This window comes from Penicillium maclennaniae (assembly GCF_028827695.1).
Source record: "Penicillium maclennaniae strain IBT 15551 chromosome Unknown utg000003l:1.0-5670915.0:1.0-5674809.0, whole genome shotgun sequence".
Taxonomy (NCBI): domain Eukaryota; kingdom Fungi; phylum Ascomycota; class Eurotiomycetes; order Eurotiales; family Aspergillaceae; genus Penicillium; species Penicillium maclennaniae.
In genome coordinates, this window is record NW_026623215.1 from 4,369,048 (window position 1) to 4,392,511 (window position 23,464).

The 23,464-nt window shown below is 49.2% G+C and overlaps 8 protein-coding genes across 8 annotated transcripts; 6 read left to right on the plus strand and 2 right to left on the minus strand.

Annotated features, from left to right (window-relative positions):
* Window positions 1–7: 7 nt before the first annotated feature.
* Window positions 8–2,047, plus strand: N7477_003752 (kinesin-3 family protein uncB; the record flags this gene model as incomplete). The annotated part of the gene is made up of 2 exons (XM_056965415.1): window positions 8–296; window positions 363–2,047. The coding sequence occupies 2 exons, from the start codon at window positions 8–10 to the stop codon at window positions 2,045–2,047; spliced, it is 1,974 nt and encodes a 657-aa protein (XP_056825368.1).
* A 541-nt stretch (window positions 2,048–2,588) lies between these two features.
* N7477_003753 (translation initiation factor eIF2B subunit delta) lies at window positions 2,589–4,311 on the plus strand (the record flags this gene model as incomplete). The annotated part of the gene is made up of 2 exons (XM_056965416.1): window positions 2,589–3,245; window positions 3,307–4,311. The coding sequence occupies 2 exons, from the start codon at window positions 2,589–2,591 to the stop codon at window positions 4,309–4,311; spliced, it is 1,662 nt and encodes a 553-aa protein (XP_056825369.1).
* Window positions 4,312–6,989: 2,678 nt separating this feature from the next.
* N7477_003754 (uncharacterized protein) lies at window positions 6,990–7,520 on the plus strand (the record flags this gene model as incomplete). The annotated part of the gene is made up of 1 exon (XM_056965417.1): window positions 6,990–7,520. One exon carries the CDS (start codon window positions 6,990–6,992, stop codon window positions 7,518–7,520), a length of 531 nt encoding a protein of 176 aa, XP_056825370.1.
* A 238-nt stretch (window positions 7,521–7,758) lies between these two features.
* Window positions 7,759–9,968, minus strand: N7477_003755 (DNA-directed DNA polymerase alpha subunit POL12; the record flags this gene model as incomplete). Its single annotated transcript, XM_056965418.1, has 4 exons — window positions 7,759–7,932; window positions 8,027–9,329; window positions 9,400–9,588; window positions 9,649–9,968. 4 exons carry the CDS (start codon window positions 9,966–9,968, stop codon window positions 7,759–7,761), a joined length of 1,986 nt encoding a protein of 661 aa, XP_056825371.1.
* Window positions 9,969–10,180: 212 nt separating this feature from the next.
* N7477_003756 (CRAL/TRIO domain protein) lies at window positions 10,181–11,325 on the plus strand (the record flags this gene model as incomplete). The annotated part of the gene is made up of 2 exons (XM_056965419.1): window positions 10,181–10,940; window positions 11,000–11,325. The coding sequence occupies 2 exons, from the start codon at window positions 10,181–10,183 to the stop codon at window positions 11,323–11,325; spliced, it is 1,086 nt and encodes a 361-aa protein (XP_056825372.1).
* A 606-nt stretch (window positions 11,326–11,931) lies between these two features.
* Window positions 11,932–13,567, minus strand: N7477_003757 (MATE family efflux transporter; the record flags this gene model as incomplete). Its single annotated transcript, XM_056965420.1, has 2 exons — window positions 11,932–12,878; window positions 13,141–13,567. 2 exons carry the CDS (start codon window positions 13,565–13,567, stop codon window positions 11,932–11,934), a joined length of 1,374 nt encoding a protein of 457 aa, XP_056825373.1.
* A 1,908-nt stretch (window positions 13,568–15,475) lies between these two features.
* On the plus strand, window positions 15,476–17,468 carry N7477_003758 (uncharacterized protein; the record flags this gene model as incomplete). Its single annotated transcript, XM_056965421.1, has 7 exons — window positions 15,476–15,696; window positions 15,761–16,074; window positions 16,130–16,219; window positions 16,278–16,907; window positions 16,964–17,038; window positions 17,095–17,222; window positions 17,289–17,468. 7 exons carry the CDS (start codon window positions 15,476–15,478, stop codon window positions 17,466–17,468), a joined length of 1,638 nt encoding a protein of 545 aa, XP_056825374.1.
* A 2,708-nt stretch (window positions 17,469–20,176) lies between these two features.
* Window positions 20,177–21,778, plus strand: N7477_003759 (agmatinase; the record flags this gene model as incomplete). The annotated part of the gene is made up of 8 exons (XM_056965422.1): window positions 20,177–20,311; window positions 20,373–20,469; window positions 20,526–20,616; window positions 20,694–20,999; window positions 21,057–21,274; window positions 21,324–21,416; window positions 21,474–21,624; window positions 21,694–21,778. The coding sequence occupies 8 exons, from the start codon at window positions 20,177–20,179 to the stop codon at window positions 21,776–21,778; spliced, it is 1,176 nt and encodes a 391-aa protein (XP_056825375.1).
* Between the last annotated feature and the right edge of the window lie 1,686 nt (window positions 21,779–23,464).

The following is a 23,464-nucleotide window of genomic DNA, read 5'->3' on the forward strand; positions in this document are numbered from 1 at the left end:
CAGGAAAATGGCGTTGGACTCGCGCTTCTTTCGACACATCGGCCAGGCCACCGGGCCTGGCTCAATCTCGTCCGCAACCTCCTCCGACTCCTCCGCTGTTACCGGCATTACCTCCCCTAGTGTGATCTCGACCTCCGCCTCCGCCGGCAACTTCGTTTCTACAGCCTCCAGTCCATCACTTCGCGCTCGCGAGAGTGTGATAGTACCATTGCGTCAAGATGGAAACGCGAGCCCGTCACCCGGCGGCGGTGGTAATGTTCGCGTCGTGGTGCGCGTTCGCAAATTCCTCCCAAGAGGTATGTACCGATGGAGCTACGCAAAATATATTCGATTCGGGTCGGGCATCTAATGTCTTGTCATAGAGATCGAACGCAAGGCAGAGTGTCTCATCGCGATGGACCCACATACTCAAATGACGCAGCTGAAAGCTCCGAAGCGGAGTCCTGGCGATCTGGGGAAACCGAAATCACAAGCCCGTGGCAAAGTACTTGACGACAAGTCCTTCACATTCGATAACTCTTTCTGGTCGCACGACGACAAAGATGATCATTATGCCCACCAGGAAGATGTTTACAACTGCCTGGGTGAGGAGTTTCTCGACCACAATTTTGAAGGATATCATACCTGCATATTCGCCTACGGACAGACTGGTTCTGGCAAGAGTTACACTATGATGGGCACACCTGAACAGCCGGGCTTGATTCCACGTACCTGCGAAGATCTTTTCCAGCGCATCGAGACCTCGCCATCTCCCGATATTAGCTACAACGTCCGGGTATCCTATTTTGAAGTTTACAACGAGCATGTGCGCGATCTCTTGGTACCACGCACGGATCCTCCGCACTACCTGCGTATTCGCGAGTCTCCATCAGAAGGTCCGTATGTCAAAGACCTAACGGAGGTCACTGCCAGGAACTACACAGAACTCATGAAGTTCATGCGGAAGGGTGATATTTCCCGAACCACTGCCAGTACTAAGATGAACGATACTTCGTCTCGGTCTCATGCCGTTTTTACAATTACTTTGAAACAGATCCACCACGACCTTTCTACGGACGAGACAACGGAGCGCACTGCTCGCATTCGGTTGGTCGATCTTGCAGGTTCGGAGCGTGCCAAAGCTACTGAAGCAACAGGTGCCCGGCTCCGCGAAGGTTCGAATATCAACAAATCGCTCACTACGCTTGGTCGAGTGATTGCGGCCTTGGCAGACCCGAAAAAGACGCGCGGGGGAAGAAAAGGCAAAGAGCTGGTTCCATACCGTGATTCGATTCTTACCTGGCTTCTGAAAGACAGTCTTGGTGGCAACTCGAAGACTGCGATGATTGCCTGCATTTCACCAGCGGACTATGAAGAAACCCTCTCCACGCTACGATATGCCGATCAGGCCAAGCACATCCGGACCCGTGCTCGTGTCAACCAAGATCACGTCTCTGCCGCTGAACGTGATGCGCAGATTGCTGAAATGGCGGAGACTATTCGCGCCTTACAACTCAGCGTTAGCCAGGCGACTGTGCACCAGCGTGCAAGTGAGGCGCAGGATGAAAAGTTGGACGAGTACCAGCAGAAGGTCGAAAAGATGCAGCGGCTGATGGAGGAGACCAAAATGGTCAGCGAGTGCAAGATCCGTCAACTGCAGACCGAGAATGAGGCTCTGCGTATGCATCTGAAACTCGCTCTAGAGAGTCTCAAGAACCCCATACCGGCAATCACGATCGAAAAGCGACAGCCAAGTTTGACCTCATTAACGGAAGAGAGCTTGCCCCCTCCTGGTGATGGCCGAGATAACCGCGAAGGCTCACCCATTGATCCTTCTGACTCCGAAGCCGAAGTTTGGGAGGAAGATGAAACCATAACGTCCGATGATGATAATGACGAGGACGATGAGGTGCACCACCTGATGCAAAGCCGTATGCAAGATCTCCTTGGCGATCTTAGCATGTTCAAACGCAAGCTTGCAACAGACCACGAACGATTCCGACGTAATGAACACATGAAATCACGGAAACGTCGTGCCCTCGGGACTATTCCTGGCAACATTCGCTAACTCCTTTGCCTTCATTGATACTTTTCTTTGTGTGATAATTGGCGTATAGACTCGGTGTTGGCGGCGATCTTTCTGTCAGCTCTTTGTTTGGGCAGAAGCCTTTCCTTTGGGCAGAAGCCTAGAATCGGCTGTGCATGGATCATCCGTGTCTCTTCTTCTTTTTGTCTATCTCCATGGTAGCGTGATTACCCCTTTGCGATGAATTATGAGGAACTTTACGAGTTCATGTTTCCAAACCGACTGTCGTCGGTTTCCTTCTAGTATCTATCTCCTTGAGGAAACATATGTTCATCTAGTAGAAACGAGCAAAGATATGTTCCAGAGGCGAACTGTTTCAAAGCCGCCCATAATGGTACATTTGGCTTATTCTACAGCCCAAGATTCCTTCACTTTGCGATGACACTGCACTGGCGCCGATTAGGGCTGCGGGACCTGGTGGGCCGCTTATGGCATCACTTTTTCCGTGAGTCAACTCTGCCTCCCCACCAAGTTCAAAGGTCCAGCAACAAGCCCCTCGCAACCCGAGTTTGAGTCATACAAGATGACCGACCCAGTTGACTCGGCGCCAGCGTCTTCGGCTCCCGCGTCTGCCCCGACTCCATCCCAGCCTACCGCGACCCCTTCGCAAACCCTCCCGATCCGCGACTCCAAGTCCGCAACGGACCCCGCACAGCAAGACAAGAAATCAAAGGGCAAGCCTGCTGCGCCTGTTGCTGCCTCTGCCTCTGGTGACGCTGTTTCTGCCAGTGGTGAGAAGGCTCTCACTCCGGCGGAATTGAAGAAGAAGGCCAAAGAGGAGAAAGCTGCTCGCCGCGCTAGAGAAAAACTTGAAAGAGAGGGTGGAGCTGTTGCTGCTGGCAGTTCGGCTCCTGGAGGTGGTCAAGGTCGTCCTCCGGCGACACCGAAGAAGGACGCCGCTGGAGGCGCATCTCAGAAGGGACAGAAGGCTCCTCCGCCGCGTCGTGGTTCAGGACCCGGAATTGTTTCTCATACACCAGTTGTGGAACAAAAGAAGAAGAAGGACGACAAAAAGGTCGCTGTTTTCGGGCACTTGTATGGACAGCAACGGAGAACTACTGTTGCTGGCGCTGCCAAGGAAGTTCATCCAGCCGTCCTGGCGTTGGGCTTGCAGTTGAGGGATTACGTTGTCTGCGGTAGCAGCGCGCGTTGCGTTGCGACTCTGCTTGCTTTCAAGCGGGTGAGTTTTGTGCTTCCTCAAGATTTTGCTCCTTGGCGCATGCTAAATGAGAATCTCCCAGGTCATTGAATCCTACGATACGCCCCCGAACAACTCTTTGTCGCGTCACTTGACCACCGTCCTCTCCCACCAAATCACCTATCTGTCCACGTGTCGCCCACTCTCCATCAGCCAGGGTAATGCCATTCGTCAGTTGAAGCTGACCATCTCCTCTATCGACCCCTCCACTCCCGAAGCATCCGCCAAAGCGACGCTCTGCGAGTTCATTGATGGATACATCCGGGAGAAAATTACTGTTGCCGACCAGGTCATTGCCGCCAGTGCCGCGCAAAAGATTCAAGATGGCGACGTGATTGTGACTTTCGCCGGCAGCTCCATCGTCAAGCAGACCCTCCTGCTGGCACACAATGAAGGAAAACGCTTCCGCGTATCGATCATTGACTCGCGCCCGCTCTTCGAGGGTAAGAATCTCGCTCGTGCGCTCGCCAATGCTGGACTTGACGTGCAGTATTCACTCATGCATGGCGTCAGCCACGTCATCAAGGACGCGACAAAGGTCTTCCTTGGTGCACACGCCATGACCAGTAACGGCCGATTGTACTCGCGCGTCGGAACCGCCCTGGTAGCCATGTCCGCCAAAGAGCGCGCAGGCGGCGTTGAAGTCCCAGTCATTGTATGCTGCGAAACAGTCAAATTCACCGACCGCGTTGCTCTCGATAGTATCGTCGTCAACGAAATCGCCGACGCTGATGAGTTGGTCACGAACCAACTCCCCCAGCAAGTCACCGGCCTGGCAGACCCCGGTGCACACACTCCTGCGCCTGTCGATCCCAAAAAAGGTGGCAAAGCCGCCGCATCTAAAGAACCTACACCCGCTCCTTCTGCCTCCTCCCGCGCCCCAGCCGCCTCGCCTCTCACTGAATGGAAAGATACTTCCAACTTGCAGTTGTTGAACATCATGTACGATGTCACCCCTGCTGAATATGTCGACATGGTTATCACAGAAATGGGTAGCTTGCCACCGAGTGCGGTTCCTATCGTACATCGGATGAGTACGAACATGTGAGATACGAATTTATCGGTTCTATTTTTTTTTTTCTTTTTGGCATACTGCAAAAGTTGGGGATTCCTTGACTTCTTGATATCAAGGTTTTTGTTGGTTTTATGGGTCCATCTTTCCTAGATTTTGCTCAGATCTACATTTGATTCATTTTCCAAGATGTAATTGATAGGTGACCGTGGGATGGTAGCCCGGTATGTGATAAAGAGGAGTTCTGCAACCTGTCCTTCTCGATTTAATCCATGCGCATGCTGAGAAGCTTAGTGGCATCTTCAAGATTGCTTCCTTTACAATTTGAGGTAGCGCACTTCCCCTCCACACAGACTAGTATTCAAGTTTTTGGGTGCACTTGGCATTGATACAAAATGCGACGGTTACAGCTAGCTAGCCTAGTAAAATCCAATGAAATAATGAAGATCACACGGACGTAGAGATCCCCAATAACATAGCTGTACATTATATGAGACTCTCTGATGCTCTATCATTCCTCTAGCTTTACAGATCTGAAGGTAAATCGTGGTCCAATGTGAGGCACAGTCGTGGAAGCAATTCGCTTACATAATAACAATAGAATAACGTGGTCGGTAAGCGAGTGGCGCATGTAAGCGAGCGGCGCACCCGCCCACTTTTTCGCATCTCCGCGCGTCCATTTATCTTCCATCAAGCACTATGCCTCCAATTCGTGTCGGATCAAGCCAGGATTCTGTCCAGCAAGAGGGCCGTTTATCAATTGCTATACAAGCCATTCAAAATAAGGAAATCACGTCTATACGCGAGACGGCACGTCGATTTAATGTGCCTGGAACCACGCTCCGCCGTCGACTACGCGGTACTACAAACCGCGCTGAACGTCGCGCAAATGGTCATAAATTGACCCAAATCGAAGAGGATATACTCCAGCAACGGATATTATCGCTAGATTCACGCGGTGCAGCCCCTACGCAAGCTCACGTACGAGAAATGGCGAATATTCTACTTGCGAAGCGCGGTTCTACCCCCATCCAGACCGTCGGCGAAAAATGGGTATATAACTTCACCCAGCGCCGTCCAGAGCTTAAAGCTCGCTTTTCTCGACGCTATAATTACCAACGGGCAGAACAAGAGGATCCAAAGATCATTCGAGCGTGGTTTGACCTCGTACAAGCCACAATTCAGCAATATGGTATCTTACCGGACGATATCTATAACTTTGACGAGACTGGCTTCGCAATGGGCCTCTGTACGGCCCAAAAGGTGATTACCCGATCAGAATACTACGGTCGGAGATCAGTTTTACAGCCAGGAAACCGCGAGTGGGTAACTGTAATTGAGTCAATTAACGCTTCGGGGTGGGTGCTTCCGCCGACGCTTATTTTTAAAGGCCAAAAATATAATCAAGCATGGTTTGAAGACCTTCCACCCGACTGGCGCTTCGAAGTTAGTGCAAATGGATGGACAACCGACGAGATAGGCCTTCGCTGGCTTCAAAAACAATTTATTCCGTCAACAAATTATCGTACGCGTGGAAGATATCGACTTCTAGTCCTCGACGGACACGGGAGTCATCTAACACCAGAGTTCGATCAAATCTGCGCGGATCATGAAATTATCCCAATCTGTATGCCACCGCATTCCTCGCATTTACTTCAGCCTCTTGATATCGGATGTTTTGCTATTTTAAAGCGTTCATACGGCGGTCTAATCGACCAAAAGATGCGGCTCGGGATCAACCATATCGACAAACTTAACTTCCTTTTTACATACCCACAAGCTCGCGTCGACGCTTATAAACCAACTACAATACAAAATAGCTTCCGAGCAGCAGGATTAGTGCCGATTGATCCTCAACAAGTGCTATCAAAGCTTAATATTCAACTTCGGACGCCGACACCTCCCATAAGCCGCGGTAGTCAATCAAGCGCTTTTTACCCACATACGCCCGCGAATATCGATGAGCTTTTAAAGCAAGCATCCTCAATCAAAGCTTTCTTAAAGCGACGCTCAAAAAGTCCGCCATCGCCTTCGCAAACCGCGTTAAACCAGCTTATTAAAGGCTGTCAGATCGCAATGCAGAACGGTATACTTCTCGAGCACGAAAATAAGCAGCTACGTGCCGCAAACGCTACGCAAAGGCGAAAGCGTGCTCGTAAGACTAGATGGATAGCCCACGATGACGGTCTATCCGTACGAGAAGCATTAGAGCTCGAGGAAGCTCATGAGGAGCCCTCTCAGGCAATTCTAGCTCCACCAAGCCTACTACCGCAGGACACACCAGCACCGAAGACGCGGCGTCCACCCCAATGTACTAATTGCGGACAGATCGGACATAAGAGGAATACATGTAAAGCTAGAGATTAATCAATATAAAGGCGTTGTGGTCGATAAAAGTGTCAAGATATAGAAAAAAGTGGGCGGGTGCGCCGCTCGCTTACATGCGCCACTCGCTTACCGACCACGTTATCACATCCAATCAGTAGATACTATGCATGAGCTTCAAGATCAGCTTCACCGCGACTCCAATCCATTTTAACCCGGCACATACAATTTTCCAAATTAGCAGACCTCTCTTACCTCCAGCTCCAAAGGGCTCCCAATCCTCTATATCCAAAATGGTAAAATTCTCCAATTGAACAACTCCTCTCATTTCCAGACACCCCCGCTAACACCCCTCGAAGAGCAAAGACTCCTCCGCAACGCATCTACACATGCACCAACCACGCCTAGCAGACCTCTTCGAAGAGTTCACTCGCCCGCACACATCAACCGCCGCCAGCAACTCCCAAGCTCTCAATCAACCAACCCAAGGCTCCAACGCCATAACCTACGGCGCGTCCTCACCCGCGTCAATCCCATCTTTCCTCCCCATTGAAGACATCTACGTCGCTCCACAGTACCAGCCGCCGAACCCGGAAGACGAGGACGACGTCGTGCCGGATCAGCATGCTGCATTTGGGATCACGCGCGCGATGGACCGGCGCAGGGATGCTGTTTGGAGGGATCTCGGTCTCGAGGCGCTGGTGAGTGGACAGGGACATGGTGGGAGTGCTATGGCTGTGGGGCCTAGTGTTGGGGCTGGATCGGGCCCTGGGGCGACGCTTCGAGGGAGTGCCGGGGAGCGGCTTCAGCGGCGGCGCCGGCTGTTAGGGTTAAGAGTGCTGGGAGGAAGATGGGTGGGAGGAGGGTTGTTTGTTTGCGGTGAGATCGATTGTTCTGAGTTTAAGGGTGGCATTGGGTGATTGAGTATGGGTCTATCTTACTGGAGTTGTTTGGCGTTGAGCATGGGAATGATATCCACTAGGTTCTTTTAGATGTTTTTGCGCGATTATGTGCTTTTTTGCTTCATTGATTCATTTCGTTGGTGTCCTTTCTTGAGAATTATCAAATCCTGTCGGGTCAAGTTCCGCTATTTGCACCTTATATGCGCCTCTAACACCAAGCAAGTAAATGCGAATTGATTGTACAAGGCGTTGTTCCTTAGATCCTGTTGATGTCTACGCGGGCTCGCTCGTAGAGCTTGTGGTCAAGTTGCTTCTGCTCGCGCTCCTCGTCTGTGATGCTTCGCTGGTGGATGGCCATCTGGGCGTAGGTGCCTGCGGCACGGCGCTTGGATAAAGTGCCGGGGTTGATGACGAGGACACTATCGACGACCTGAGATGAGACATGTAATCAGTAATGCTAACAACAAGACTATCACGCAGAAGAAGAAGAAGAAGAAGAAGAAGAACAGGGCGTATCGGCTTACCTTGACAAAAGGTGGAAGCATGCTAGGTAGAATCAGCACGTCGGGTCGCACGTTCCACCACTCGCCCAGCTTCATATAGGGCAAATCCAGCATGGCTCCCGTCGCTAGGCCACCCTCGGACCCGGGCTTGGGAAGATTTGCACGTGCTGTGGGAGGGAAAAGTGGAAAGAAGTGACGCTGCTCAAGGAGATACTTTGGCAGTCGGCTTAGCAAGTTGCCCTCGGCGAGCCTGCCGTGAAGAACCTCCTCACGGCGGAGTTCGGAAAGTACATCATGGGAGCACATGCCGAAAACAGCCTCATTGAAGGACAATGTCACGGGATTGGAGACCATCCGGACTTGTTTTGGGAGGCCAAGTTCCTTCTTGGGAAGCTGCTCTTGAGGCCATGAAACGTGCCGACTTAAAGCATCCCGCACTGACGGTAACAATACAATGGTGATACTGGGAACTGCTGCTGCAAGACGGGCGAGAGGAGCAGATATACAGTGGCGGAAGACTGTAGTAAGTGTCGCAGTGTCCGGATCGAGACCCTTTATGTCCGGTAAGTCAAAATCCCCAGATGCAAGCAGGGGGTGCTCAATATCCAGGAATGGTCCCAACAGAACAAGTCCGTCGGCATAGTTATCTGCGGCTTTCTGACACAGTTCTTGCAGAGGCTCGAATTCCAAATTATCATCCGCTGTGAAGGGACCTGCTGCCACCATGACATTGAGGGGGGGGTTGGCATCTCCATTGTTGAGACGTTCATTAATGTTATCGAGAGCCACCGCCGTGGACGCAGCAGGAGGCAAGAGAGGTATGGGCAGGATCTCTTTTACGGTAAAGTAATCACCAGAGGGATTGATGCCTCGGAGAGCGACGATTTGGCCGGGGAAAAAGTTCAAGCCCGGAACAGAGTCAACCTTTAGGGGTACTCGTCTTCCAGCACCTGTCCGGCGCGACGTCTCGAGAACAAGGGAAGCTGGGTTGAGCTTTCCCTCTAGTGAATCTGAGGCAATTCGTCCAATAGCAATAATTTCGCTGGTGCTTTGGGTAGCCGCGCTGCCAAAAGTGAGTTCGTCCGAGTCGTAGTGCTTCTGGAAGATCGCGGCAAATTCATCAATTCGATCGTCCAATATCTCTGAAGCCTCCGACAGTCGCATTCCCATGGGCTTATAGCCGAACTTTTTCAGATCCGTATTGGCCGTGGGCTTGATGCGCGCTTCGGAAAAGGGTGCCATCGGGGTCTCTGGCAGCGACAATTGAGAGTTGAGTGATTCGAGTGTTTGACCGGGATTCTGTCGCTCAGAAAATGAAACCGATCTATCATCCAAGTCAGCGTCCATGATGTGTTGCCGCGTTGCTACCATAGACAGGCGAATGTGTCACATACTGTGTGCCGCTAGGAGTGCCGCCTCCATTTGCCATGAGAGCTTGACCCTTTGCCATAGGTGATCCATTCTGCTCAATTCGGCCCAGCTTGGGTGCGACAGGCGATGAGAAATTGTTCTTGCGTTTGACGGAGCCAGTAACACTGTGCAGGGACCGGCCATTTGCGGCATTGGGGGTCAAGTCATCCAACCTGCGAAACAAACACAATTAGTCTAGATATCCATGTTCGTCCTAAATTTTCCATTCTTACATTCCGAACATATCTGCGCCGGCTGCAGCACGCGGGGTCGCGGTGACGGCGTTCCTCTTCTCATTTTGTCGTCCAGGCTTGCCCCGAGTCTCGCGCTCAAGGGCTTCTTGCACATCTTGCTTGAAACCGCGTACCGTATCCATGCTCAATTTCACCTCATCGCCCATCTTGATACTATAGGACTCCCATTTGTAAAAGAGCTCCTCTGCGGTGATTGAATGGATTCGAAGGATAGATTGTAATTCGGCGAGGACATCTTGGGGAAGACCTTCCGGGAAAGATGCGACAAATAGCTCATTGAGCTCCGCCGTGGCGTCCATGGTGGTGGTGGAGTGAACAGTCGATTGTCACTTGTCGAGTTACAAACAGTGAAACTCCGCAAAAGACGCGCCGCAGACGCGTGGGACGTGAAGCTGACTCAGCGCCCAGATAAGTAATATCGAATTCCCGAGTTTGGAAGGCGGGTCTTGGTCGATCGTCGATTGACTTATTTCTCCTTTTGTACTCCGTGCATTAGGCATTCCCTTACATCATGACCGTCAATGGCTCTGCCCCAGTGGTTGCTGCGGCGCCTTTACCCGTCAATGGCGAGGCTGTGAAGCCCGAGGCTGTCCCGGCCTCTACCCAGATGCAAAATGACCAGGACTACCCAACCTCCGCCGCCGAAGGCCTGATCCAGAAGCCATTCCCTAGGCCGCTCGAGAGCGCCAAGCCCACGAAGCCCGCAGAGCTCACCGCGGACCAACAATCCAAGTACGAGGCTGTCCTGAAAACCGTTTCGTCCTGGACGACCGTCCCCAACACGTCCGCGCGTAATGCCCCGACAGACCCGATCACCGATGATGAACGCATGTGGTTAACTCGCGAGTGTCTTCTCCGCTATCTCCGCGCATCCAAGTGGAATGTTGCCCAGGCCGAACAGCGCCTTCAGGGCACCCTGACGTGGCGTCGGGAATACGGAATGGAGAAGTTGACACCCGACCACATCTCGATTGAAAACGAGACCGGAAAGCAGGTCATCTTGGGGTTTGACATCCACGGCCGTCCATGCCTTTATCTGATCCCCTCAAACCAGAACACCGAGAAGAGCGAACGCCAAATTCAACATCTCGTCTTCATGCTTGAGCGAGTCATTGATCTCATGGGCCCTGACCAAGAGACGCTGGCGCTCATTGTCGACTTCAGTTCCACGAAATCTGGCCAGAATGCGTCCATTGGACAAGCAAAGGAGACCTTGAACATTTTGCAAAACCATTACCCGGAGCGATTGGGACGTGCCCTTGTGCTTAATGGTAAGTGAATCGATAGCGGTTGCGGTTGACACGACTCTCTAACATCTTCTCGCTCATAGTACCTTGGATCATCTCGGGCTTTTTCAAGTTGATCACGCCCTTCATTGATCCCCAGACTCGTGAAAAATTGAAGTTCAATGAGGATCTGAGCCAACATGTCCCGGCCGCGCAGCTCATGAAGTCTGTGGGTGGTGATGTTGAGTTCCGCTATGACCATTCTATTTACTGGCCCGCGCTGAACAAGTTAGCCGAGAATCGACGCAACTTGATCCGTGAGCGCTGGATCCAAGGCGGCAAGCAGATTGGCGAATTCGAGAATTACCTCAAGGGCGAGGACATCCCAAGCGTGTCCCAGACTCAGGCGTCTGTTACAGAACAGGCATAAAATAATCGCTTGGTTCCATTTTTGCGGCATTGTTATTGGTTCCCTTTTTGCGGCAACGTTAATATTCCCACTGTCGTTTTCTAGCATTTTCGGCTCATATATACACCAACCTTGCTCCAACTTCTCTAGATACAGTTTAACTGATACATACCATTTTGTTTGCTCTTTGTTAATAGAACTGGTCTGGCGTATGCAGCTCTCTAACCGATAGAATTCACAAGTCTGAAGTCTTCTTATACCTCGATCTTCCATTTTTACATTCGAACTCAATAGTCAATAAAGTAGAATATGACGACAGCATGCAACAAGGATTTGCAGTATTGTAGGGGGAGACATTGTTTTTTAACATGAATGGATCCGGAAATACATCTGAAATCATGACAGCGTTCATGTTCGCTCTTGTGAAACATGATCTCTCCGTTGAAACAGCAGAGCAAAAGTGTCTTTGAATTTTTTTTGTCTGACGGGTAAATGATGAAGGTTAGCTGAAAATCATGTGGCCGGTCAAATCTTCTTTGGTCTTAGATTATGGCCATTAGAACTCTGCGCGGTTCGGATTATTTTTTTTGACTCCAATGCACTTGTTTAATCTATTTGGATATCTTCTCACTCATTGCCTGCTATCTCAGGTCCAGCACCGGATTCCAAGGTACCATGGCCGTCCATACGCTTGAACGCTTTGCGAACTTCAGTTTCCCACCGTGTGCAAGCGACGAGAACCCACTCCAAAACACCTGCACAGTAAAGTGCAACACATTGGCCGACCCAGAGACCTTTGAGTCCCCAGCCATGGAAAGCAAGATAAACACCTAGTGGCAGAGCAAAGCAATAATAGCTCACCAAATTGATAGCGGCTCCTACGTGCTGTCGGCCCATCCCTCGAAGACTTCCACCACAGCTACCATTCATACCATCTGCAATTTGAAAAAGTGCAACGAACGGCATAATCTCTGCGGTAAGCTCAATAACCTCCGGGTCATTGTTGAAGATCTTCGCGAAATTGTTTCTTGTGCCTATGAGAATAGCCAACACAACAGCACCGAAACCCACGGCAAGAATCGCAGACGAGTGAGCAGCGAGTGAAGCGCCCTTGGATTTCCGTGCGCCAAGCAAGTTACCAACGCGGGAAGAAGTAGCAACACCTAGACCGAATGGGATGGTGTTCATGATTTGATCTGCGGTCATGATCACGCTCTGAGATGCCAAGGAAGTCGTGCCCAGGCGACCTGCCACTAGAGCCACGATCTCGAAGGCCCACCATTCAGTTCCGACGTGCAAGATTCCAAGGATTGCCAGGCGAGCGAAGGTCCATAGATTTGTGAGCGCCGCTCGAGTCCAGCCACCCCAGCATTCGGAGCCGGCGACGAATTTGGCATATAGGACCAACATGATGAAAGAGGTCCAGTATGAGATGTTGGCTGCTAAGGGAGCACCAAGTAGCCCTATGTCTAGTGTGTAACAAAACAGATAACACAGTCCAGCATTGAGAGGCGAAGTAATGAGCAGCACGTACGTTCCGGCTCGCATAATTCCTGTCGGTTGAGTGATAGCAACTGTTCAGACATAGTCGCATGTGACAGTCTCTTACCTTGCGCCTGTAAGTACTTCTTCATTGTTTCAAAGTAGATATAACCGAGCCCGCCAGGGATCAAGGCCGTTAAAACTGAGAGCTCAAGTACGAGAGCTCTGGATCTTGGCCAAGAGCCTGAAAGATAGGGTTGGAACAAGCCCAGATGACAGCGACTGGGGTATAAAAGGCTCCAAGAACTAAGAAAGCACGTTGAAGAAGGATGCCTAGGTCGTGTTTATTTTCACTTCCGGTAAAGGTCGACGAGGCCAATGTGTCCATCGCCGTAGTTCCTCCCAATGCAATCATCCATCCAGTGACCAGGGCGAACATCAATGAGAAAGCGCTGACGGCGAGGTACATTGGGGATAAGTGACCGACAATGATGACTGGAATAGTCTGCAAACTCATCTGCAACATGTATGCCATGATGACAGGGACTGAGCCCTTGAACAGCTCCAAGAATTCTGTCAGAATTCGCTTGCCTCGCGGAAGCTTCGAAGCATCCTTGTCAACCTCATCATCCCAGGTACACTCATCCTCAATGGGCTTTGGGGTTAATTTTGGAAGGAGCCTAGTGTACTCATTTGGTGTCGAGGTGTTCGATTCAGAGAAAGAGACAGAGGCATTCGAAACAGTGACGTCGCTGTTGCTCACGTTGCTACTGACATGCATGTTCGCGGCAGATTCAAAGCAAAGAATCAAGAATCGGTTCCGAGGACTCGCTAGAGGGGAATGAGCTTTATGTAAAGATGTATGAAGTGTACATAGTGGGACCCTCGACGTGAAGAAGTGGATTGCTTTGCGAGCAGCAAAGGCATTGAAAACCAAACATCAAAACCCGTACCGGGCTGAGCTAAGATCTGAAACTTTCAGGAATGCTTCATGGAGTAGCGGTACAGGCTGACGAGGACTCGATCTACACGGTGAAAATACCACTTTTATGACGACGGATCGGCTGCCGCGGTGGAGAGCTGCCTGCATACAAGTTCACTAGTCGCTTTGGACACGTCAACAAGCTCCTGTGATTGATCCCGACCTCGGAGAACGAGCCAACTTTTGCCTATCCCCGTCCGCAAGATGTCCGAAAGATAAGAAAATAAGTTACAAAGAGCAGTCTAGGCGCTCCGAATGGTGATTTTGAAAGATCCAAGCCTTCAAAAACAACGAGGGACATTATCCGAGAGTGGGGCGTTGTGGGCTTCATTCTCGAGACTTTCTTCAAACTTGGAAGGTGGAGAGATCCATGCTTTGAGCCGAAGTCGACTTATACATGCCGGCGTTGTGTAACTATCGGTTCGCGTGAAACGGTGAGCATGTTCCCGCTCAATTTCAGTCTGTCCTGTTGAGCGGTAGTCTACCGATCAAGATGATACTCCAATGTACGCGCGAATTACACAGCATATGCGTCTGAGATTGCTAGTCAACATGAATTAATGTGTTGTAGTACTCAGGTTCAATGTATGAGCTATTTCTTGCTTGGGATTCTCGGACTTGCTTTTTCATTTTCAAGTGACAGCTCCTTAGATTCGCCTGGTCGCTCCTTCGGGTCGGATAGAGGAGGCGCTGGAATTGCCTGAATGATTCAAAGCTGCCCGATATACTCTAGAAAAGAAGACGACCTGCCGAGCTTCTTGACTGGTTTATTGCATAGATGTATGAATAAGCGGTTTATGTGGCGGATACTCTCCTTGACTCTATTGAAATCACTCTTGGGCCCTGATATGTATTATTCTGTTATTCGGATTCGGATTCAGGGCCAAAATTAGTGCATTTAAAGGAATACGCAGTATCGAATACATGTTGTCCTAGTTCTATCATTATGGACTGCGCAGAAGTTTCGTAAACTTGAGGCACTTGCACCAATTGATCGAGACATTGCACAATGGCGACCTGGAATGCATCTAAATAGCAAAGGTCTTAGTAAAATACAAAGCAACCATTTACAGAAACTTGTCTGAGCGCTATACCTGGTCTCTGGGTGATACCACTATCTTGAGCACAATGCGTAATGTTTAGCAATTCGTGAATGTTTACTCGGGCCACTTTGCTTCCTTCGACCGATAAGGACCACCCAAGCTCTCTACTGGCTGCATTCATCGGCCGCAAGCTCTCACTTTGTCCATTCATATCTAAGAGAAAAGAAGATAGAGTGCGAAGGGCAACGGGGGGAGAGACTGAGCTTACCCAAAACGGAAATTAACGGGAGTGGAACCCTTGATGGGAGTTTGAATCTTGATTTCGCCCAACTTGGGGTAGAAGTTACTGAGAAGTGCAATTTTCACATGGCTTGATGATTAGTGTGTGCGTCGTGATTCGTTCAATCCCGTTTAATGTTTAGCGCAAAACATGCAGCTAGCAGACGTCACTGATAGGGGAGCCCAGGTACCTATTCTCTACCCTCCGACCCCGGCTTGAGATTTTCCGCTTCTACAAGCCTTCAAACGGAGATTTAAGATAAGCAATATAATTGTGGTTGAATAGATTAGATAATTAAAATATTGGAGTTGAGTTCTGTGTCGCCTTTTTCCTATTTCTAAAGTCCAGCCCTGACCTTATCGTGAGGTCGCGTGTTGGTCAATCATGAACGAAAAGCAGATCTACAAAGGTTGCCCAGGCCATAGCACCAATGGCACAATTGATTTGTTACCGACATCTATTGAAAATGGTATTCAGCTTGCTGGCGAAGAGGCCGTCGACAGGAATGGGATCAGACTTCATCCGCAACCTACATCTGATCCGCTGGACCCTTTGAACTGGTCGAGCCTCCAAAAACATGGGATCTTATCGATTGTCATGCTCAAGTAAGATTTTACAATCATTCTCAGGCTTGTAAATGGAGTGCTTACCTGTATTCTTGAATTCTAGCTATTTTCTGTTCACGTACCTGACCACGACCACGGTTCCATCCTTCCCAGAGATCCAAAGTCAATATTCCATCAGCTATTCCCAAGTCAATTGGACTGTTGCCATCCCGGCATTGGGTTTATCTGTTGGTCCTTTGATATGGACTTCGCTGAGTGATATTTATGGTCGCCGGATTATTTTCTTAATTGGCACGATTATTGCCTTAGTTTCTACAGTCGGCGCGGCAGTGGCGGACACATACGCAGGCTATATGGCAGCTCGATTTTTTCAAGGACTTGGCGTGAGCCCTGCCTCAACCGTCGGCATGGCTATTGGTATGTATCCAGGCTTTTTTCATTGTCCTTTGCACCCGATTGATGAAATCACTAGTGAACGATCTATTTTTCGAATATGAACGCGGACAAAAGCTCGGTTTGTGGGTGTTGGCCATTGATTCTGGACTTCTACTCGGCCCTACCTGTGGGTTTCAGCAACAGTCAACATTTGATTTCAGATTCTAATTAATGTAACTTCTCAGTTGGTGGCTTTATGAATCTCGTCAGTGCGGCATGGATCAACTGGTTCAATGCCATTTTGTTCGCAGTCCTCTTGGTTTTGCAGGTAATATTCATGCCCGAGACATTATACCCTCGGCAAAATATGCTTCTTCGATCGCATGTTGTGGAAGGGAAACCGCCTTGTGTTCCGAACATTGAGAAGCAAGTGGCAGATCAAAGCCCCACACCTCAACCGAGTTCAACAGTAGAGCTTGCCTCTGATGATCTACCGAGGACGAAGAACCTTCCATTTGTAAACTTCATGCCAGTCCCTGGGATGCGTCATCCAAAACCCTGGGACTCGATAACTCGATTCGTGCTCACATTTCAATTCCCTGTGGTCGTGATTGGAGTTCTCGGGTATTCATTTGTTTGGTACTGGTGGATTCTCTCTATTATCACCATGGTACCCGCAGCCTATGAGAACTACTCTCCTCTCATACAAGGCTTGTTTTTCTTAGGTCTATTTCTGGGGACAATCGTCTCGGAAATATGCTGCTCGGGGCGGCTGAGTGATTACATTGTGGAAAGACTGGCAAAGAGAAATGGGGGCGTTCGCGTCGCAGAAATGCGATTATGGTTGGCTTATCCTGCTATATTGGTCACTGCAGGTGAGTGCAGTCACAAGTTCCTCCAGGAATGTGTCCACATTCTGACAAAATTTCAGTCGGATCAATTCTTTGGGGTGTCAGTCTCGATAAAAACTATCATTGGATGGTTGGCCAAGTTGCATTCTTCCTCTGTGAGTATGGAATTCTCGAAGAGACAAGTACTAGTGTTGACTAACGAACATTTCAGTTGCTGCAGGTGTCCAGGTTGGCAACACAGTCATCAGCAGCTATATTGTCGATTGCTACCCATTTCAATCGACCAGTGTGATCACTTTCTATGCCGTGTTTCTGAACTTGAGTGCCTTTATCAATCCGGTATGTTGTCTTCGTCTTAGGCTTTCGAGAGCTGGACGGCATTGCTAAAATTAACCTGCTCAACAGTTTTTCATCGCTTCTTGGGAAGCATCGGTTGGCTGGACCTGGACGTTTACCATGCAGGCGTTGATTGTTCTTGTTGGAGGCGGTCTAGTATTTGGAGTTTTGCATATATACGGCGCACATATGAGAGCGAAGGCACCGCAGCCATCATGGGTCAATCCAGAGTATGATACAAGGGCTTAGTCGGTACATATATAACGGGGCAATATAACAGTATTGGGAAGAACAGGTCCGGTTCCAATAGTGTACTACGCTTTTGTTTCTTTGGTGTCCTCAAAGTCCTCCTCCACTGCTCGCCTCTTTTCTCTTCCGCTTCTTGTCACTCGCTGAAATTGCGTGAATTTGGCAGGATGAGTCTGAAAGCAACAACAATTATATTTTGAAAAAATGACTTATGAGAGAGGTAATCGACTCGGGAAGTGGACTTCATGCGTCGGGGACATAACGGATTCTTAGGGGAGAGAGCGGGTATGAAGCCCGAATATTCGAATTCTTGTCCCACTGCACACAAACAACTAATGACTAAGCGGATATGGGGGTCTTTACTCCCAGGCTTGCCTCAACAGGCTCTCGGAGAGCTCCCTAGCAGTGCTTCTATTGCTTCTATTGGTTCTTTGCCCCTTCATGTAAGGAAAGCCGGCGATGTATTCCTGGACTTCCAGTTCTATGAATTTTGCAAAACGCGCATTTAAGAAGAAACCGGATCGCCCAAATGTATTCACCCCAATTTATTCCTCTGATTTCGTCATTCTTCGAGGACTCAGTTTTTCTACACATATATGATTGACAGAGTCTTCAACCGACTGGACTGTGTGCTCATGATCCTTCATGTCTGGAAACATGTCAATGCCGCTTTCCATGAAGAAACCCTATAAGTAGGTCAAGCAAGAGATTGAAGTTTCAGATCCTGAGAAAGATTATCAAAAGATTTGGAGACTGTCGATCGAGTACACTGGTGGCGGCGACTTCATTCAAAACCTGATCTATGCCTTAACGTTTCCAAACTTCATCGCTAACGACGGGGGGGGCTGATGTCGTCTGGCGTGATGACGGAGGCAAAGTCCTCAATCGCGCTACCGACAGGGTCAACGAAACATAATATCATAACTCTGTATGGTTGGTTTACGGACCACATCATGCTGAGACTAAGAAATCCACTCATGCGATCAACAAGCGACACGCGTACTACGCAAAAAAATATCCTGGAAACTTTACCCACGCGATTGACTATACATATTTTTTATGCTTCTCTGCCATCTCGGTGCATCGGCTTCGACGAAGACTACGTCTTTCTGGCTTCAGTGAGAAGCAGAAGATTGCAGCCCATCGGTTCTGGAAAGAGATGTCCCACCTGTTTTCCGTCGAAGTCCCTGGAAAACCTCTCGAAGAATGGTTACTTACCTCTCACAGAATTCCCTGAGGACTGGAACGCCATGTATCAGTTCTGTGAAAATGTTGAGAAAAATCACTTGGACCAAACAGAGAAAGGTCATCTGATTGCTGAAGCTTTATCGGATCAATTTGCATATCGGTTCTTCCCAGCTAGTCTTCGCTCTCTGGGTCGAGCATTTCCCATTAGTCTTTCGCTTCCACAAACTTTGAAGGCGCACCGAATTCGCCCAGTCAACCCTATTCTAGCAAGAATTATCATTTTTGTGATTGGAACATTCATGTGGTTCATGGAAACATTCTTTCTTGATCCGAAAATCAGCTACCAGGAGTCCATCCAGCTTAGAACAGCGGACGAGAAAGCAAAATTCGATGCTCAAAAAAGAGACCTGGATCGAAGGTTTCCCACTAATTTCAGTGATAATCACCGGGCAACTCCTGCGTTCTGTCCCTTCACGATGAAGTCCGAGAAGAAAGCATAATGTCGGCCAAGGCTGGACATTAGGCATCTATCCTTGCTTTTCCACCTCCAGGCCGTCTCTGTTTCATATGAGAGTTCAGATGATTCGTATTTGTTTTTCATTTGACATATCTATGCTTAGTGTTTCATAAATCGAGTCTATTCTTCACTCTTCTTTCCTTCATTGCAAACTTCGAATATTTTATGTTTGACGTCTGTACGACTCTAGCTATATGATAATGAATGATGTAGGACATACGCGGACGAATGTAGACAAACTGCGCGCCTGTTAGTGGTTGGCATAGTTTGGCCAACCAAGTTCAAGATGCATAGAAGAGAGCATTCTCGACTCATTTACCCGAACGCTAATCAAATGCTGTGGCTGCGTATCATCTTCCGTATCGTGTAATTCTTGTGCCATTTAATGTACCGATCGGTTTGTCGTGATCTACAACGTGTACTCCGCTTCTGGGTCTTAGCGTACTGATAAAAGACTGAAAGATGGTTCGTCACGAAGGAGCACCGATAAGCCACGAACAACACACCAAAATACATGCTATCTTATCCCCGAGACTTGCTCAGAGCTTCTCCCGTTCCTTCCCTTTTCGTAAGTTGAATTGAGTTTCAGGCTATTCTTATATATGACGTGCATCCTATCAGTTATTCCCCGCCATGTGCGATTCTCGCGGGGGTTCTCGATTGGGAAGTAAGATAGAGCAGCATATCAACCCCACAACGCTCGCGCGGTGTAAATTTGCAAGACTGTTGGTATTTGGGTATTTGTATCTTTCGTCAAATACTTTAGGTTCTGTGATCATCAGTCAATCGCCGGATTTGGATGTTGGAGGGAGTGGGGAGATATTAGGCCTTTGAAATGATGCAATCCTGAGGTCGTACGAGGGACAAAGATTTCCTTCCTGCATCTGAAATTCTCTTGCAAAATCTGAATTGAGTCTGAGAGAAATAATTACATATAGCTCAAAGTAAGCCGGTAGTTGATTTGATCCTCTTGAACCTTCCATCAAGTATCGGACCGACTGCAATGATTACTTCTACTCTTGGCTTCCTTGCTCTCTCGAGCCTGGTAGTGGCGCATGGAGACCACAGCCAGACCCCTTTGGCTGGGCCACACCAAGGGCTGTGGTATAACACCCTTCCTGGTGATGGAGGCACACAAGTGTGAAACGGACCGCCACCATCCACCGACGAAACGCTGATCATTCTTTCAACGTGTCTAGGCTGATTCAGTGTTCTCCGGTATCTCAACTTTTGGTCGTCTGCCTTACTTTCCATGCCTCTCGAGCGAATCCGAGAGATACGACATTGCCTTCCTAGGTAACCACATCGAATCTATGACCTACCTATTGCGCATAGAGCTTATTTATTTACAGGTGCTCCCTTCGATACTGGTACTTCCTACCGGCCCGGTGCACGTTTCGGACCAAGTGGGATCAGACAAGGCTCTCGTCGCCTCAATCTCTAGTATGTGTCAACTAAGCTCAACGCTTGTATAACTGTCATGGTAGCGTCCATGATTCATACTGACTCTTGAACGATAGTGGCGGTTACAATGTACCCCTCGAATCGAACCCCTTCACCAGCGATCTCAGAATCATGGACTGCGGTGATGTTCCCGTGACATCCTACGATAACACTTGGGCGATTCAACAGATCGAGGAAGGACATAACAGTATTCTCATGCGTAAACCTTTCACCAACGCAGACAAGGTTGGCCTTTCACGGGCTGGCAAGACGCTGCCTCGCGTCATTACTTTGGGAGGAGACCATACCATCACGTTGCCTCTGCTGCGGAGCATCAACAAGGCTTATGGCCTTGTGACAGTGATTCATTTCGATAGTCATTTGTGAGTTATGATGAACTTTAGCTGTGTGCTACGGTGACTGATGATTTTGATGTCCAGGGACACTTGGAAACCCAAAGTCTTCGGTGGTTCTCCGAGCCAGGTTGCTGCTATCAACCACGGTACTTACTTCTACCATGCGGCTATGGAGGGCCTGTTGAGAAACGACACCAACATTCACGCTGGTATTCGCACGACCTTGTCCGGTCCTTCGGACTATGAAAATGATGGATATTGTGGATTCGAGATTGTCGAGGCTCGTGAGATTGATACAATTGGTAGAGCTTTGTATCTTCTCGTTGTGACCAACTAACACGGCTGATATAGGTACGGATGGTATCATCAAGAAGATTCGGGACCGTGTTGGAACTGAACACCCGGTCTATCTCTCCATCGATATCGACACTCTGGATCCAGCTTGTAAGTGACTCACCATACCTTTTCGGGGTTTCGTTTACTCATAGCGCATTGCAAAAGTCGCCCCAGCCACTGGAACCCCCGAGACCGGCGGCTGGTCTACACGCGAGCTACGGGCCATCATTCGCGGCCTTGACGGGTTGAATTTCATTGGCGCAGATATTGTCGAAGTCGCTCCGGCTTACGACACCAATGCTGAGCTCTCAACTATGTAAGTGATTTTATACTTTCATATCAGAATGTGGAAGGAATGTGGCGGAGCTTGGCTAACGGGCTGCAGGGCGGCTGCCGATGTTTTGTATGAAGTTCTTACCATGATGGTGAAGATGGGCCCGCTTTCTACTGGCGAGACACATGAGCTGTAAACTCTATTCCTTCTGAATGAGATTTTAGGATGTAATTGCTTCCGCATTCCGTGGCGCTTGATGGGTATTCGAATGAAGTGGGTGGAGGAGATGCTGGTTGAGGAACATGCATAGCTGGGACCAAATTGAGGCATTCGGTTGATTTGGGTTGGAGTGATCGAATTAAATTCCATAGGTTCATGCATGGAGTAGCCACCCCACGCAGTACATGAGAAGCGGATCACAATGGAATATTGAAGAATGATGTGTGAAATTGATGAAACGAAGAATGAGTACGCAGGCACTTGATGCTTATTCGAGCGGTAAGATTCAGAGTCATAGCAGCAAAAAGGGCCGAAAAATCGCGTGTTGCACACATACTTTTAGGCTCAAGGTGGCGAGATCTTCGAAGTATGGGAGAACTGAAAGAATGTGGCCTTCGATCGAGCCCCACATCGCCAGAGGTACATGGAGCCTTCGCTCCGTCCTCACCTCAATCTTAAACTTATTTTACCTGATCTTCTTTTTCAATGATTCGTTTCAATAGGGACGCTTTTAATTGAAAATAGAGTTAATACGCACCAGCCAGAAAACATCTTTTAGAAAATGATTACGAACTGGCGGGCCCGGACCGCCAAGGAATTCGAGAATGGCTCGATGGGCAAGTCTCGGCATTCGAATCGAACCGTATTAGATCCGCTAGCTGGCCGGGCTGGAGTGGAGCATTTTGTGGCGACACAAGACGCTAGAGCGGGCATCTAGAATTAAGCAGTGGGCGAGCTGGAATTGCACCATAGTAATAGATTCAAGTTCAAGGTGTGGTTGAAGTATGAAACAGTTCACCGTCTTTGTAAGTCACGAGAAGAGCCATACGTTTGATGAGCCTTAAGTCCATTAGATATTCGCGCGTGAGACGAGTCCGGAGTATTTAGAAGTGGAGTCGTGGAGAGTTGCGATTGTTACTTCAATTCCTACGCCCTATACGGCACAGGTCCTGGATTGTCGAGCCGGGTCGCAAGGCATCTACCGGGTTGCAGATGATAGGCCGGAATATTACTCATCTCAGACATTTGACTCCGTACATACATCATGCATGAACTCACGTTCGGCTGTCGGTATGTCGGATCCTTAAGCTGGAGAGGATCACCATGAGATCTGGGGCGCACAGCTTCCAAGGTACAATGTACCGCAATTTTTGGGCCATGTGGGACATCGGACCCCCTTTTTGATGTGCCCACCCCTCGACGACAGGGGAATCTAGGCCATATCGACGTGGGTTAGACGAGCACTGAATCAGTCCCGGGTGGGTCTCAGGAGAAATTGCTATTTTCGAGCAACCCCGTTCTGACTGCCTCCATCCACAGGCAACGATCGACGTTCGCAAGCCCTTCGCGACCTGGCAAGTGAAGTACAAAACCGACAGGGTATGTTGTAGCGGAGACCACAATTCCATTTGATTGATCCACTCTTGATAACCTAAATCCGTCCAATCTGAAACGAACGATTAAAACGGCTGGGTGTGAGTAAGCGGTTGGAACGCGTGGAGAGTTCGAAAAGATGGAATATTGTCCGAGACCAAATGGCACGGATAATTGACAAAAATTGATAGGTTCAACAAAGCGTGGACCGATAGAATCAGAGACAACCAAAAGGAGGGCACAAGTAGTCAAAAAGTAGTCAAAAAGGGCCCCTGAGCCCCTCGCTTGG